Below are 18,400 nucleotides of genomic sequence, written 5' to 3'. Positions count from 1 at the left end.
ACAAAAGTACCAAAATAGTTGAGAGAATTGAACCTTACCGATGAACGAAAGGTGACTCTCCGAACCTCTTTCATGTAAATACGAGAACTGGATGTTGATCACTTGTTATGAATAAAAAGATCCATTGTCAACGTACCCAACAACTTGCACAAGACCGCAGACTGTCTTCCACGCAATATAAATGATTCATTCACTATTCATGTAAAATTGTAAAAAAGCCTAGCTTTCAAATCATATTCCATGTATGAACTTGTGAATGCAGTGTATGATGCAGCTTACAATCTCCATCAAACACTATTGTAACCATCCGAAAATTTTAATACCGATCTCGATTGGCTGTTCAATGTCTATTCAGTCATCAAAAGAATTCACATAGAATGTGATTGAGCTGCATTTAAATATGTCTGCGAAATTGTGTACCGAGCAGTTCAGGATTAACAGTTAAAGATGTCCAAGATGAAAACATAACAAAGTTTCTTGTAAAAAAAATAAAAAATTAGATCACAACCATTTACCAACGGGTAACCTGTGATCGCCTTCAGGCAATCACCATTTTTTTTTATTATGAAACTTTCAAATTTGTTTTTTTCTTTTTTAATGTTACTTTGACGCTTTTCTGCAGCATTGTTTTGCCATTTTTAATATTGCTGGCAATAAATTATAAAATGATTGATAAATTATACTATATATTCTGCTTAAACATAGTAATAATCGGGATTAAAAACTGCAAATTAATAAAATAAAAAAACATCTTATTGCAAAACAGTTTCTTTAATAAATGCGGATGATGTAATAATTCAATTAGTTGTTTTAAATACATCACCACAGAAATATGTTCTAATATGGTTAGTATGCATTTCCTTCGTAATTTATCTGCTTGTATTATTGTTTAGTTTTGTGACATACTCCATATTAATTATGATCAATTTTCCTTATAATTTTGGGTGGACTCTTTTTGTATAGTTATTTTTATTTAATAAATAAGTTTTTAAATCGTGCAGAGTACATACCGCATGCCATGTGGACCCCGCAGTAAGTTCTGACTTCTCCAAAAGAAGAACATTTTTCATTCCAAGTTTGGAGAGATGATAGGCTATGCTTGTGCCCACAGCTCCTCCCCCCACAATCACAATACTAGCATTTTCAGGACATGCTTTTTCAGCAGCTGAACTAAAAGAAAAATCAAGAATAATCTTAATACAAAGCTCAACACTTTACTTAAATTAATGCAATACGTTGTCTGGGAGCAGTGATGGCCTAGGACAGTGTTGATCAAACTTATGACTTTTGTGTACCCTTTCTAAATTTTTAGTAACGCCGTGTATCACTAATGAAAACATGAATGTATTTTTTACTATAAAGAAATTCACAAAAGTTAAAAATCACAATTGGCTGTTGACACGACTAATTATCAACTGTTAACTTCGCAAAATTAGCCAATATAAAAATACGTAATCGTAAATTTTCATGGCTACGTTTGTTTTTAAATAAAATTTTTTTGAATTTTTGTTTCTTGCAAGGTATTTCGCATAAGAACGCGTACCCTACTAAACTGTTCCCGTACCCCTGGGGGTACGCGTACCACACTTTGGGAAACACTGGCCATGGGGATAGAGCTCGCCTTCGAAAAAGGTGAATAGAGTTCGAATTCCAGCCAGCGTCGATTCCGGACCCGGCTTGCACCAACCACAGTGCCGACGTAAAATATCCACAGTGGTAGTCGGATCATGGGTTAGAGTCCCCTTGCCGACAGACTAACCGTGGGAGGCTTTCGTGGTTTTTCTCTCCATGTAGTGCGAATATGGATTAGTTTCATCAAAAAGTCCTCCACGAAGACAAATTTCTCCCAATACTTGATTCAGGAGTTTCCTTGTCTTCTGGATTGAGTTCAAAATGACAAGGTGACGGAGTTGAATATTAGTAGTCCTAAACCCAAAATGTTGGGTCGGCTGTTCAACGACGGTTTATAAAATAAAATACAATGAGGGGTTTTATTTTAGATTAAATTTAATGATTTGAAAATCAAGTTTTCAAAACTTAGTTATGTGGTGACAAATAAAAAAATAATAAACTGTATACGGAAAGTATAATAACTATTTTGAACAATAATAAATAAGGTTTACACTAATATGTGGTAAGCTAAACATCTAAAACGGGGTTTAAATTAAAGGAGGAAAGTGTCCCTTCAAACACTATTTCAACCAAATTGTCCAGAGGCAGGTGGTTTCTCCGTCCAATTAACAAGAATTAGAGATCTCTTTAAACTGGGAGATGGGTCCCCAGAGATGGTTGCGATTTACAAAGGATGCTTACAAAATAGAGTAAATATAAATTTGGGGAAGGATATCTTTAGGTATATAAGGAACAGCAAGACTTAAAAAGAAGGGCAAAATAAAATGCGGATGCTAAGCAATAATAATATGCAATTTAAATATAAAATAAAGTGTGCAATAGTGAAAGATTCATATTGCACAATTAAAAATTTAGAATACCAACATGTTCCTAGTAAATAATGTATATAAACTGAGTAATAAGATCGGCGCAGCTCAAAAAATCAAGTTTTTAGATAAGTGGGTTTAAAGTTTTCATTGCTAAGGAAAATGCATACGAAATGCTTTCGTATGCTTAAACGGAGATTACCTTCAAGTTGAATTATGAGTTGAGCAAGTATTGCTGCTGAAAGAATGTGTATTTTCATATTTACATCTATTCTTAGTCCAAAACGCGTGTTTTTTTAGTTGTGCCACTATTACAGCCCATGAGCGAGATGATAAAATACAGCAAGGGTTGTAGATAAAACGTAATAATAATCTGTAAATGCTACACATAATTAATAATAAAAGTTGAACATATGGTAAATTATACAAGAACAAGTCTTAGAGTTTGAAAAAAAATATAAAAGTTAATGATAAAAGCCTGTAAATGTTATAGATAATTAAGAATAAAATATGCTAAAGTTGGTATTCATGGTAAATTACACAAATTAAGAACAAGTTTAAAAGATTGTGGATTGTTTTTTTTAAAAAAAAATTGACAGTTAATGAGGTTAAGGCAAAAACCCATTTGAAACAAATTAAAAGGCAAAAGTAAAACCTATTAAAAAACACAATTTAAGGAAAGGATTAAGGTGATAAAAACATTATCAGACGTTGCTGGAATGATTTTGCAATATCACGTAGTGTTATTAACACTGTAAAAACTGTGTTGTGCGAATTTGGTGTTGATAAAAATATTTTGTGAATGAATCTATCTTTCATATTCACTTTAAAGAGTCTATCTGCACAATAATATGGAGAATGTTTACACCCAGCTGACACGCATTCATATTATTCACACCAAAAACGATATTTTCGGCTGCGTTTCGAAACCTTAAGATCACAATGAATTACTACGATGCAACTTTAGTTTGCAATCTAGCATCAGAAGAGGTTTGTTGTCATCATTCACGCAGTTAAACAATTTACAAAAACACTGTTACAAAATTCATGCATGTATGATAAAGATGTTATCATTCGAAGATTTATATAAATCTATCAATGATTTATGGTTCTATGAAGTAGAATTTGTTCCAATATCCTTTTTGTAATACTCCATAGGGTTGATTTTATTTCAAGAATCGTTGAATAGAATAATTAAATTAATAGTTCTCTAAACAAATTTAATTTTATGACCGTCATTGAACAGTTGACCTAATTTTTGGGTTTACGACTACCAATGTTCAACTCCGCAGCCCTGTAAGTTTGAACCTAATTCAGAAAACTCCTGGTTCAAGTATTGGGAGAAATTAGCCTTCGAGGCGGACTTTTCGGTAGAACATTTGTGTTACATGGAGTGGAAAACCACTAAAATCTCCTACGATCAGCCTGACGGCAAAGGGACTCTAACCCATGATCCCTCTACCACTGAGGATGTTTTATGTCAACACTGTGGTCGGTGCGAGCTGGCTGCGGAATTCGTATCGACCACCAATCACTGGGATTCGAACCCGGCTCACCTCATTGGAAGGCGTCCTGAGTCCCGACAGCTCCTTTCTATAAATTGGATACGTACAAGTGACGTTACCCGTTGCATATGCTTATGTCACAATTCAGGTGCTCTTCAGATTTGACGCGCACGCGTGACGTCACCTGCAATCCAATTAAATCTCATCCAAAATTTGACTCATCTTGATAATAAGCCAAGCTTCATAGCTGCATCGGTAACACTTCGCGCACAATCATGTGATTAGGCACATGTTATGAGAACTTGGAGGACTCTGTGACCTCGGCAGATTTAACGTGCTCCAGTTACCATTTAAATACATGGGGACTCTTCTGTCGGGGGGATTCAAACTCACGTTCTCACGAACACGAGTTCAACCAACCAGGCTACCTCGGCCAGTATCGTTTTTTTTTAATCATAAATATTGGCGTTAGAATATAGCAAAAATGGCTGCAGCTACTTTTCCCAAGAAGAATTGAAATAAAAGTTTTGAGGTGTTTATTTAGTCAAGAAACTATTCTTAATATTTCACTACACCATATTTTGTGTTAAAAATCAATAAAAAAAATTCTTACAGTTCACATACGCCGCGTAAAATCCATCGAAAAAAATACATTTATTCAGAAAAGGTACATCTTTGTGCCCGTAGTGGACAGACTGATCGTAAAGACACGGTTCATAGTAGAACATCACTGGCTTTCTGCTGTCAGTTAGAAGGTGGGTGACCACTTTGATCAGCCTGCGTAGGGACCGAGGGTTACTGTAAAGTGCTCGACTTCACGCGCAGGTCGTCGAGCTACCGAAGCAGGGAAGCGATCCCCTCTGCAGAAAATCAAAATTGCGGATCATCCTCAAGGATGTTTCCCAGACCAGTGCCAATAATCTATTGTGCAGCTCTACTGTGACGTAAAGTACTTACCTACCTACCTTTAAGTTTGGTTTCGTAACTTAAACTATCGTCTGCACAAATTATTTATCATATTTAAGTTGCTGTTGTTCATTTACGTCGCACTAGAGCTGCACAATGGGCTATTGGCGACGGTCTGGGATACATCCCTGAGGATGATCCGAAGACATGCCATCACAATTTTGATCCTCTACAGAGGGGATGGCACCCCCGCTTCGGTAGCCCGACGACCTGCACGCGAAGTCGAGCACTTTACGGTAGAACAGTTTAACGAGGACCCATACCGCACACCCTCGGTCCCTACGCAGACTGATCCAAGTGCTCACTCACCAGCACACTGACCGCAACCATTTAAGATTAGGCCCTCAAACACATTAAAATTGAGTCACAGTATATTGAAACTCGATTATTAGACCAAAAGTTATTCAGGGATAGTTAACTTTTAAACAAAGCTTTTTTACTTTTTTTCACAAAATAAAGGTGTATTGCGTCTATTTTTTCTCTGAGATATTCGAAACTTAATATAACTACTGAAGCAAACATTAAAGGTTCAGAAACAATATTTTAATATTTAAAAATATAAACAATAATTTTTGTAATTGTCCATTTATATTAAACTGTTTTTCTTTTTACATTGAATATTTATTTCTTAATTTAAAAAAAAAAAAGAATAATATTTTTGTTTCATTTGTTCTTAAACTGTTACTTTGACTACTGAATGCACAGTGCTATAGTTCAAGCTCACGTGTTGAAATTTTCTTTATGGGGATTGCAAAATAAGCTGAATAAACTCTTATCAAATATTAAGAAGAAAAAGACATGAAACATCGAGAGAGAAAACAAACAAAAAAAGCTGTGAATGACGCAAATATATTTCTTAACTTCAATTGTTAAGTACTTATCAACAATTTATCGAGCCTCTTATTTTTTACATTAAAAACATTTTTATCTATATTTTTTCCGTTATTTCAGATGATTTAAAAAATATTTTGACTTATTTTCTGCAAGAGGGAAAAAGAGAATTAAAGGTCAAAATCGTTTGGTTATTCGAAACGTGACGCTAAGTGTATTGACATCGATAATCAAGATGGACATCTTAACTTATTTATTTGCATTATTGTTCTAAGAGCTAACATTATTTGTCTAGTTGATTGTTACACTATGACCTATCTTAGTAGGTCGAAGTGTGTCATTTTTAGTTGTTGAGCTATTCGAATGGTCTTGCGTATTAATTAATTCCTTAGTGTAACTCGACTTTTTTCGGAATTTAAAATTTCAAGTCGATGAAACGTCACTGTGTACAGCATGGTCACCTAATATATATATATATATGTAAAAAATTGTTAATCTCATCGAAAATATAGTATCTAGGTCACTTGAAGAGGGCCTAAAAATTCTTTGTTAGGGGAGGGAGATAGTGAAAACTAAGCTTTAAATTTTTATTTAAAAACATAATATAATATAACAAATTTCTTCAGTTATTAGAAATGAAGAGAATTTGCAGACTCGGTCGATTATCTCTAGATTTACTGGACCGATTTTATTGTATCAATGCAAAACAAATAAGCATTCAACAATTGTAATACGCCCTCATGATCGTGCAATACACTCGTTGGAATCAGAAGGTATGAAATTGCCACTGGACAATTCAGGCCGATTGCACACAGGAAATGATAAAATACCTTAATTCAAGTATGAAATCACGCTGCAAGGTCGGTACTTTTTCATCACCCTCCACACTCACTAGATCTAGCTCCCACCGCTTAACAATTTTTTAAAAATTTGGACACCTTTTTAGAACGAAAACAATTTCATTCCGAAAAAATTATGAAAATGGCCTTCCAGTACTTCGTCCACCAGGAATTTATCCTACTTACATGAATAAGAGTGTAAAGAAAATATAAACGCATTCTTTGATAAATAAATGAGTTCTTTAGAACCGTAAATCTTTTCTGTGAATAACTCTTTATATCTGTCTCATTCTTAACATGAAATCAAGGTTTTTTTTTCTCGTTAATTGGTCACAAAGTAACCAATTAATGAAAAAAACTTAACTATTAAAAAAAGGGTAAAAATGTGGAGGTAATACAGAAGTAATTTCTATCACCATTTGTAATTAAAAGGAAGAATCACATTTCTTACTTTTTGCGAGATTGCTTCTTAAGAAAGTTGTGAACGTGTCGCCAAACGATAGGCGACTTGTCTAGAGAAGTCCTAAAAGACATTGCTTTACCTAAAAATACAAAGAAACAAAATTATGTTATATCTCACTAGATTATTTGAAATAACTTAAAGACTAATTAATTTTAATCGACTATATCAAAAATTAAAATGGAATCGGTAAAATGGTACTAAAATTTTAAAATACTACTTTTTTGTTAAAGTTCAATAGCACAAAAACTGTTTGACCACGATGCATCAAATTTTTAATTCTATCATTTAAAAAAATAATTAAATATTGTGAAACTTTTCATACCATAAGAAACTCAAAATGCTTTCGATCTTCATTATCAGCTGTTTCGCTGGCCAACTCTTAAAACTCAGTTCATTTAGATTGTTTCGCGAACTCGATTCGATCAATTATTTCTCGTCTTTTTTAATACTTCCAGTTTTTACACATCTGCAGTTTATTTCAATAATATTCTGTTGCTTATCCATCCTCTGGACTCAGTTCATTTCAGATCGCTGGGTTACAATAAATTACACAAACAAAAGTCCCGCAGATCGTAAAGAAGCCGTTCCCAGTAAGTCAAGCATCACTGGCTGCGGTCAGTGTGCGGGTGGGTGACCGCTTTGATCAGCCTGCGTAGGGACCGAGGGTGCGCTGTATCAGTCCTCGTTAAACTGTTCTACCGTAAAGTGCTCGACTTCGCGCGCAGACCGTCGGGCTACCAAAGCAGGGGAGCCATCCCCTCTGCAGAGGATCAAAATTGTGATCGCATGTCTTCGGATCATTCTGAGGGATGTTTCCTAGACCGTCGCCAATGGCTCATTTCGCAACTCTAGTGCAAAGTTTATAAAGTACCTACCTAGCTACATAAACAAATAAATTTTTTTTCTAACTTCCGTTCTTCCCCTCGGAAGATGCCGGAAGTGTTGCGTAACGTAAGAAGTCATAGAGGCGAGCAACATTACCCAAGGCCACAATGAATACCCGTTTATGTGGTGGGCCGCATTCACACATCACACAGCAGAGAACAACAACCAGAGAGAAACATCCATGCCCTAAGCGGGATTCGAACCCGCAACCATTGTCTTCACAATCAAGCACGCTTTCCGCTCAGCCACCTGGCCGGCGTAAACAAATAATAATTATAGATTAAGTAAGAATTATATTTGTAACTAATTCGATACGCGATACAGTGTCATATTTTATTTTACTTTGTAACCGGCGTTGAGCAGCCAACACTAATCCTGAACTTACGACTATCAGTGTTCAACTCCGTGACTTCTTAATTTTGAACCTAACCCAGAAGACAATGGAACTCCTGGATGAAGGATTTTATTTTATTTTATAACCGTCGTTGGACAACCGACTCAATTGTGGGTTTACGACTACTAATGCTCAACTTCGTAGCTTTGTAATTTTGAACCAATCCAAAAGACAAGGAAAATCCTGGATCAGTATCCAGAGGTATGATTTGTTATGGGAACATGGAGGACTTTGTGACTCGACACATTTAACATACATCAGTCACCAATTATGTACTACACGGGAAGTCTTTGGCCAGCAGGGATTGAACCCACGACCTCGTGGACATGGAGCTAGTGCCTTACCAACCAGGTATTCTCGGCCTCCGGATCAAGGATTGGGAGGCCGGGATAACCTGGTGGATAGCCTAACCTTCGTGGAGGACTTTTTAACCAACATCCATTTGTGTTACGCGGAGAGGAAAACCTCCCACAGTTAGCACGACGGCAAGTGGATTCTTACCCATGACCCGCTACCGCTAAGGATATTTTACGTCGGTGAGAGCTGGGAGCTGAAATCGTCTCAACCAAATACCGCACGGATTCGAACCCGGGTCATCTGATTGGGAGGCGAACGTTCTATCTCCGGAGCCACCATAGCTCAGCCTTGCATTTAATAAACTTCATGTTAATAAGTATTCTAACTTTTAAGGAGAAACTTAGATAGACCTAATGCAACAATATTACAGAATATTAATTATACATTTTGTTTATAAACAACCAGCTGGCACTGAGGGCAGAGGTCAGATAGTTGTGAAATTATTCGGATCCTATTTTCCCGATTGCGGCCACCCCCATTACCTTGGAGGTCAGAAATTCTAACCCGTCGAAAAAAAAGGCATGTTTATTCAGAGAAAGTACGCTTTTGTGTCTGATTTCGTAACTTAAAATATCGTCTGCGTAAATATTGTAATAATTAAAATATCGTAATAATTAGTATATTTGAGATCGCTCCCTCGAACCATTAAGATTGAATTCTAGATTGAGAAGATCCGCTCATTCGCTCAAAAGTTATTCAGGGTGGTCCGTTTATTTGCTTGCATCTAACAATAACATGGTATAGCGCAAAAATTTGTCTCGAAGGAAAATATGCATGATTTTAAAGGAAAAATAAAACTCTCTAACATAACGTATTAAAAGAAAATGAAGAGGAGCAATAACTTTTGAAGATAACTTGACAGGTGCCCCCGCACTCCCCTAGATTACATAAGCAGAGTTATCTATCTTATAAATATAATATCAAAAGAATGTCATCTTATCGGTTAGTTAACGTCACAGTTAATGACCCCCTGACTTATAAAGATCGGAATACAGACACACATTATTTATCAGTTTATTTTTTTATTATCAGTTCACTTGCCGCGCTTCATGTGATTTCATAGAAGTTTATTCAACCCCCCAAAATATTTCACAATTTCAATTTTATTTATAACGATAACATAACTTTTACAATTCTTCGCATGATTTTTTTTTATTCCAGATGGATTGTGAAACAAAGACAAAGTTTTGATTTCAAGTCCATGGAAACATTAAAATAAAAGTTTCAGAATTTTCTCGATTCTAATCAGTTGCTAGGAGTAGATACATATAGCACAATCATGATTGTTACCAAGTGTTTACAGCATACAAAATGTATACATCATTTTAAGCTATGTAAAATTAGATATTTGATAGAAATCAGTTAAATAGTTTATGAATAAATTTTAAAAAAAATTTTAATCAATCGCAGTTATAGATTTTTCTTTCTTTCTCAGGAACTATTCGCCTGTTTCCGTCCAAAAATTAAAATTTTTATTTGTTTCAAATGATATTAAATTAACAAATATTAAATAAACGTATAATAGCGGAATATTAAATTAAAAAAATTTTTGTTAATTTTGTGCAAAAAGTTTTGACAACTTAAGCAAATAGCTCATGAGACATTATGAGGTTTAAACGTTTTGCATTCTAACCTTACTGACCTTAATATTGGAATACGAATCGCGATGGCTCAGGGGATAGAGCGCTCGCCTTCCAATGTGGTGAATCGGGTTCGAATCCCAGCGATGTCAGGTCGATACGAATTCCGCATCCGGCTTGCACCGAACACAGTGCTGACGTAAAAATATCCTCAGTGGTAGACGAATCTTGGGTTACAGTCCCCTTGCCGTCAGGCTAACCTTTGGAGGTTTTCGTGGTTTTCCTCTCCATGTAACGCAAATGCGGGTGAGTTCCATCAAAAAGTCTTCCACGAAGGTAAATTTATCCCAATGCTTGATCCAGGAGTTCTCTTGTCTTCTGGATTGGGTTCAAAATTACAAGGCTACTGAGTTGAACATTAGCAGTCGTAAACCCGAAAAATTTGGTCTGCTGTTCAACGACGGTAATAAAATAAAAATATTGGAATAACCAGTTTGAAGCTCAGAGGGTCAGTAGTCCGATTCCAATTATCAACCACACTCATTAATTTGTATGTTTAAAGGGCTATGATTGATATTACATTAGTAGGTAAAAAATTTATTCAATGTGTACACTTTTTAATTTTGTGTACAACAATAATCTGCAAATGTGCTAGGAAATATAAGAACTTTAATATTGTGATATATCGACAGAAAAACATTGATATTTCTCATGACAATATTTTTTTTAAAGTAACAAATAAACATTATTTTTACGTTAGCCTACATCTTTATCATCCGGAAAAAAAATATTAATACTTGCTGGAATATCGTATGCGATAGTTATAAATAAGGTGCATACTTGCATATTATCATATTCTATAATTATCGTATTCGATTATCGGGATAGCTTGCGAGATTTGGGTGTACGATATTTAGTGTTGCAAATAATTATCGCATTTTATTTTTGACGATAATTCGATTATTTTACACAGTTGTTGCAAATCATAATAATCGCGATGTATCAGGAAAGAATTTTTAACATATCACTATCACGATATTTAAATAATATCGACACTGTGAGATATGTCGCCCATTTCTACCCCTTGCGTATCGTATCCGATAATTATCATAATATCGTTAATAATTGGGACATTGTCGTAGTCAATATTTATCGTTGTCACAAATGATCATAATATTGTAAATGTATGTTGATCATTCATCGTGAATCATAGTTATTGAAGGTATATAATGAAATATATTCTGATATATCATTATATGATATTTAAGTAATATCGATCACTCCTGATACAAAGATAAACCGAATATGTTTCGCCCTTAATTATCGTATTCGAGAATTATCGTAATCGATAGCACTTACGATATTATAATATTCAACACATGTAGTTCGCGATAATGATCGCAATAATAAAGTTGTCGATAATTAGCTCCTTATAGATTGTATGACAGCTCATAACTTCTCCGTACTTTTAATATTGAATCGAATGTCGATATTCATCGACATTCGATTTATTCGTCATTCGCGATATTTTGTGAGAAAAGTTTTTAAAATACAGTTATTGCGATATTTAAGTAATACTATTTATCTTATAATTATCGAATTCAATAATTATCGTAATATTCACGATATTATAGTATATTATTGTGCTCAACATTTACCGCTTTCGATAATAATCCTAATATTATGATTGACGATAATTAGCATATGTCCGATACTCATCGTAAATCATTATATTCAAGACATACCGTGATGGTATTAAAATGTTTATATCGTGATATTTAACATCGGCAAATCATGCTACTGGTGTCTAAGGTGTACTAAATGCATGACCATATGGAGAAACTTTGAGCATTCACATAAATATATGCTCATAGGGGGTTCGTCGGCTCTTTTAATCTTGACAATGCAACAGCCTTCACTTTATGAACCCGATTTTTACAAGATCAATGTCAAATTCAAAACGGAGATTCTAAAATAAGGTTCTGAGGGTGCGGAGAAGAAAAAAAAATGTGAAGAGTAACACTTACCTGGAAGGAATAAGAAACGGCGAAAGCTGGGATAGTTTGATAATAACTTAAGATAATAAAAAAAAATAATAAGAAAGTTCCGTTCTTCGCCCTCGGTGTCTTGTGACCTTGAAAAAACATGTGATTGGACTTCGAAAGAAAACAGACAGAGAAGGGGGAAACACAGACGGATTTTATGAAAAATAAGAAAAATAAATTTGTTATCTTGACTGATTTAGTCAGAATTTTATCAATCTTTCGATGTTGTAATACATAATGAAATCCAACTATCCTTCATTTTTATTTTTTTAAGCTAAAAAAATATCAATTTTAAAGGAATTTATTTTTTTACGAAAGCAAAAAAGGAGGAGCTATATGACCTCAAACGAGGAATCTCCCCTTATATTTCCTCTCCCCCACCCCCATAATCTTCTCTTATTTATTGGTGCGAACCCTCCGAACTCAATAACAACTGTGACAGACCATAGAAAGCTTCTCCCAGAAACATGACTCCAGTGAGTATAAGTTCTTAATAGAATTTGATAAAAATCGTTTGCTAACTTAGTGTCGCTTGCATTTTATTCATTTTTTGTAAGCATTTAGTTAAATATTTAACACATAAGATGTATAATATTTTTCGAATTTAAAAGAAATCAATTGGAAATTTAATATCATTTATATTTAATCGATTTTTTTGCTAACATTAAACATCAAATTTATAGAATTTAATAGAAATCGTTCATTTTTTCTCTTAAATTTAAACAAAATGCTTAAAACATGAAATTTATAATGTTATTTGAATTAAATAGAAATTTTTTGATACTTTAATATCGCTTGCATTTTTCTTGCTAAAATTCATTAAATATTTAAAATATAAAATTAATAATAACGAAATATTATGGAATTTGAAATTGTAAGAAAAATCTCATTCTTTTATGTTAATTTTATTAATAGTTAAATTTTGAAATTGTTTTATTATTTGCAAATTGCATTTAATCTAAATTCAAGTTAATGATGTTTAATTAGTTTAGCGCTGCTTTAAAATTATTTATGCCCAAACTTGTTATTTTAAGTTTTACTTTAGAAAATGATAGCATTGATTTTTAGGCCCTGTGCTACAATTGNTAAAGTTTCATGGCTAGTTTTATTTTTAAATAAAATGTTTTGAAATTTTCGTTTGTTGCAAGATATTTTAATAGTTAAATTTTGAAATTGTTTTATTATTTGCAAATTGCATTTAATCTAAATTCAAGTTAATGATATTTAATTAGTTTAGCGCTGTTTTAAAATTATTTATGCCCAAACTTGTAATTTTAAGTTTTACTTTAGAAAATGATAGCATTGATTTTTAGGCACTGTGCTACAATTGCACAAGTTCCTAAAAATTATTTTTTGACTCTGTATAGTTTTCAAATTTCCATTTTTATTTATTTATTTTAATTTAGGCCGCGTTGTTAATGTGACTATTTCTAGCATATACTTAACATTACTGTAGAAAGCTTTTTTTTTTTTTTCTAACCTTGCAGAATTTCAGATTTCATATAAATTTTTTTTATTCTTTCTCTAAACTTAAGAACTTTTTGGTTTTATTAAATAATATTTTATAGTATAATGTTTTTCAAATTTGTTTTATTTGTAAATATAAATTTATGCATTATATTTTCATGGAGGATTTATTAAAGTTAATTTCTGGCGGGTTTCGAGATATTTAATATTAATAAAAGAAATATTTGAAGTTGACTTTTCACATTGAAAATGATGGATGTGCTTTGGTATTCATTTTATTTTAATAATCGTTTCAATGCAAATTTAATATTATTTATTTCTAATGCATCTTTATTATTTATTTTGATATCATTTAAAAAAAACTAGCAAACATTGGTTTTAAAAAAGTATGTTACTTTTTGAGAAATAAATTATTTTTAACTACCAAGTTATGGGATTTATATGTTCTGGTGTAAAATTTGGAAATTGATTTAATTTTTACATTTTTTTACTAGTGTATAATATAAAGTATGAAACTTAGTTTTGGTATTAACATTTTGAACTTTAATACTATTTTAATGCAAATTTATTTCATTTTAATATTATTTTAAAGACATACACATTTTATCAAACAAATTACTTATTGAGAAAGGAAATATTTTACACTGTAAGTTGCGCAAGATATTTGATACTACGTATGATTTGGAAATTAATTTCATTTTAACATCTTTTTTTCCAGCTTTATAAAGTTTGTAACTTAGCTGTTCGTATTAACCATTATCAGATAATTGCAACCGGCAGTAATACTGTCATGTTTCTCTCTCACAGATCTTCTACTTATCTAGTAAAGATTTAAAAAACAAAATGTAGAAAAATACTTTTTTTTTTATCTCTCTTACGGAGAAAGTAAACGATCTGTAACTCTCACTTTTTCTCTTATAGAAAGTATAATTGTTTGAGCATTTCTTGTGAGTAAATATGTTAAACTTAATAAGTTGCTGTTGTAAAAAAATTTATTTTCTCTCACTCAAAGAAAAAAAAAACACTTCATTTTTTAAAAAAAAATCTTTTGGAGCTTTTGGAAAATTATTATATAAATTTCTTGTCTAAGGAATTTAATCTTCATACAAATAATATTAACAGTATAAAAGTATGAATTATTATATATTTTGTTATATTTATAATAATTTATTCCAGTATTAATATTTCATTCTATAACAATTCAAAAGTAACAGATAATGCTTTTTGTTTCGCAATTAATTTGCGAATACCGATTTGCCATTTAATACGAGTTTTTTCTTCTTCTCTTTATTGGTATAAAATTGAATTAAAGTTTGTTTTGTTCAGTTAGTGTTTATTTGCGAGAATCAGCCGACTTTTTAGAATGAAATACTCTTCTGTACTCTTCTTCTCTTAGAATGAAATACTCTTGGTTATAAAATTATGAACTTAATTCATTTTCATAACTGCAAGATTGATATGCTTACGTTATACTTGATTTTAAAAAAGAAAAGTTTTCTGAAATGCGATATTATTCATGCGACATGATTCATTAGACTTTGTCCTTGACTACGCTCAGATGACAAACTGAAAAAAAAAAAATAAGACTGTCATTTATTTATTTTTGTGTGGATCACTGATCAAAACAAAAAATGCCGAAACAATTTTTGTCACCTAAAGGCAGCTATTATTGTCTTAATAATAGTAACAATCGTAATTAAATAAACTTTTGAGAAAATAATTAAAATAGCATAAATAAATCAGTTAATGGCACTACGAAGTGTTCGAAAAACGGGGACGATTTGAAAAAAATCAGTTTAAGGGAATTGAAAGAAGAAAAAAAAAAAGAAAACAGAAATATTTGGTTCTCTGCAAAGAGAAAAAAGAGGCTATAAAATCAGAAAGTTAAAAAATAAAAAATGTTTTGAAAAATCAGTTTAAGAGAAATAATGGAAGAAAATAAAAAAAACTGCTGTTCGCAGCTATAAACATGGAAAACCTGATTTTTTTAAAAACCAAGGGTTGTTGAGAGAATGTCTTACTTTTATTCGAATCAATCAATAATGAACCATTTGATAAATAAACATAAAAAATAAAAAAAAAGAAATCAATTGATTCGCAGATAAGATAAGGACATAAGTTTTCACTATCCCATGTATGAAATAAAAATAATTTAGTAATCAGTGCATCTCGTGGAATGCCGGATAGAAATAAAATAGGTAGAAAGAAAATAATGCTTTAAAATGAAAATATAGTTTCAATAGTTAAAAGAATAGGTAGAAAGAGTGGATGAATAAAAAGTATTTTATTGTTCTTTTGTTTTGTAGGGAAGAAAAGGTTTGTTGGATCGTCTGAAGTCAGGAGTAGTAATTGGTGATGGAGGATTTGTGTTTTCCCTAGAAAAGAGGGGTTACGTGAAAGCCGGACCATGGACACCAGAAGCAGCTGTAGAACATCCAGAAGCTGGTAATGCGCATATTTCTTACACTTCTCATAGATGGCGCTCTGCGCTATTTTTATATTTTTAGCTCAGTATCTATTGATATCGAATTCGAGGAATCTGTTTTCGCAGAAATGTGCAGAGGGGGAGGGGGAGGAATGTTTACAAGAAATTAACCATTCAAGGACAAAGCTATTATTTTTATAATGAAATTAATGAGAGTTTTTAATCTATAAATATTTGATTCAATAATAAAACATATTTTGAAGATAAAACCTTGATTTTTAAACAATTTTAATATTTAAATTTAAGATCAATAAAAAAAAATTTTTTTTTTTAAATTAAAACTATTTTGTTGGAAGAAATAAATACTTTATCATAGATTAATTACCGCTTACATTTACATAAATATTTTAAATATGGATCTAAAATTTTATGAATATATCATTCTCAAATTGGCCCCTTAGTGATTACTATTATTTTTATCAAAGGCTAATCACGGAGCTTGCCCTGTCATTTGCAAATCTCCTGCATTTCATGTTCGTTCCTGTAAGCCAGTATTTCACAAACTTATGACTTTTGTGTATCCTTTATAAATTTTTCGTAACGATGTCTACCACTAATAAAAAAAATTTATTTTTTAAAAATATGTTTATTTTTATTAACATATTTTAGTTATTGACTATTAACTCTGCAAAAAATAGCCAATAGAAAAAAACGTAAATCTTCATGGTTAGCTTTGTTTTTAAAAAATATTTTTTGAAATTTTCGTTTGTTGCAAGATATTTCGCATAAGAACGCGTACCCCCGCTAAACTGTTCCTGTACCCCTAGGGGTACGCGTACCACACTTTGAGAAACATTGCTGTAAGCGGTACTTCAAAACGATGGTGTGCATCATGTCAGAACTTAAAATAAAATCGAAAACAATTGAGAAGAAAATAAAAACTTAGAGGTAGTTCATTGACGCTGTATCCGTGTAACGCAAATGCGGGTTAGTTCCATGAAAAAGTCCTCCACGAAGGCAAATTTTTCCCAACCCTTGATACAGGAGTTCTCTTGTCTTCTGGATTGGGTTCAAAATTACAAGGCTATTGAGTTGAACATTAGTAGTCGTAAACCCAAAAATTGTGTCTGCTGTTCAACGACGGTTATAAAAAAATATTTAAAAAAAACCACATCTGCATCTATAAAATGTATTGAAGAGGAATGATTTACCTCAGAAGCAATAATTTTAAACATAATGTGCTATTTTCAATCAATCAAATAATTGACAGGTATATTGGAAAAAAAAGTAATGTTGACTAGCTATTTTCAATTAAATTCAATTTAAAATTAAATTTTCTCGAGTTTCATGGACTACAATTGACTGTTAAACTAATCGAGACTCATTTCTGGACTTAAACTTATGTCTAAGTAATTATTCATCCGTTTCGTACAATGTGCTTTTAAAGTATAATGCGACTTGATGCATTACTTATTTTTTAAAAAGAAGTTTATATTAAATGAATATTATTACATAAATAAAAAATGTTTATTAAAATATTTATTTTTGTTGTGAGTGCAAATACCTAATTTTTTTAAAATAAATAAATAAATAATTTAAAAAATTCTCTTTACAGTATCATTTTATTAAAAAAAAAAATCGTTTTTAGCGTTAGTATGCTCAATTTTTTATGCTCCTTTTTACTCAACCTCAGACTTTTTTTGATAATTCTAAATATAAGTAATGTGTACGTATATAATAAATGTAAGTAATATGTAAGCATATAATTTTGATAAGCCGACTAGTCTGTGTAGGGGGCAGGGAACTGTCCTTGCATCAGAAAGGTTCTTGGTTCGAATCCCGGGCAAGGCATGGATGTTTCTTTCCCTCTATCTGTGTTCTATGTCCTTTCTCCTTTGTGTGTGAATGTGACCCGCCCTATAAACGGGTTGTGGTAGTGTGACGTGGGCGACGCTGTTCCACCGCCGTGGCTTCGCCACAGGTGCCCACTGGGTAACGAAAAGAGAATTAGCAGTTCTGGCACTTTCTGTGGCCAATGGACAATAGCTCCAAGTGCCCGCCATTAAAAAAAAAATATATTACGTGATGGAATTAGATATTACGAGTTTATGAGTGATTTATAAAGGTCATCCGAAAAAACATCGATATTCTTTTTTCTTATTCGAATTACCGAGATAAAAAACTCCTTTCAAAAAAAAAAAAAAT

At 32.3% G+C, this 18,400-nt stretch overlaps 2 protein-coding genes across 2 annotated transcripts in view; one reads left to right on the top strand and one right to left on the bottom strand.

The window, feature by feature from the left end:
* Positions 1 to 12,337, bottom strand: part of LOC107451370 (dimethylglycine dehydrogenase, mitochondrial) — a gene marked incomplete at its 5' end in the record, with an annotated part of 36,383 nt that extends 24,046 nt beyond the window's left edge. The window contains 3 exon segments of the mRNA XM_043051058.2: positions 1,011 to 1,170; positions 7,031 to 7,121; positions 12,286 to 12,337. Coding sequence (XP_042906992.1) covers positions 1,011 to 1,170; positions 7,031 to 7,113 — 243 coding nt within the window.
* Positions 12,338 to 12,403: 66 nt separating this feature from the next.
* The window catches only part of LOC107451377 (betaine--homocysteine S-methyltransferase 1), a 17,162-nt gene continuing 11,165 nt past the window's right edge, over positions 12,404 to 18,400 (top strand). The window contains exons 1-2 of the mRNA XM_016067444.3: positions 12,404 to 12,779; positions 16,077 to 16,215. Of these exons, the coding sequence (XP_015922930.1) occupies positions 12,771 to 12,779; positions 16,077 to 16,215 (148 nt within the window). The 5' untranslated portion in view covers positions 12,404 to 12,770. The remainder of the gene's footprint in view (positions 12,780 to 16,076; positions 16,216 to 18,400) is intronic.

The sequence above is a fragment of the Parasteatoda tepidariorum genome, chromosome 9 (assembly GCF_043381705.1).
Source record: "Parasteatoda tepidariorum isolate YZ-2023 chromosome 9, CAS_Ptep_4.0, whole genome shotgun sequence".
Lineage (NCBI taxonomy): Eukaryota > Metazoa > Arthropoda > Arachnida > Araneae > Theridiidae > Parasteatoda > Parasteatoda tepidariorum.
This window is presented reverse-complemented; position numbering and strand designations above follow the sequence as displayed.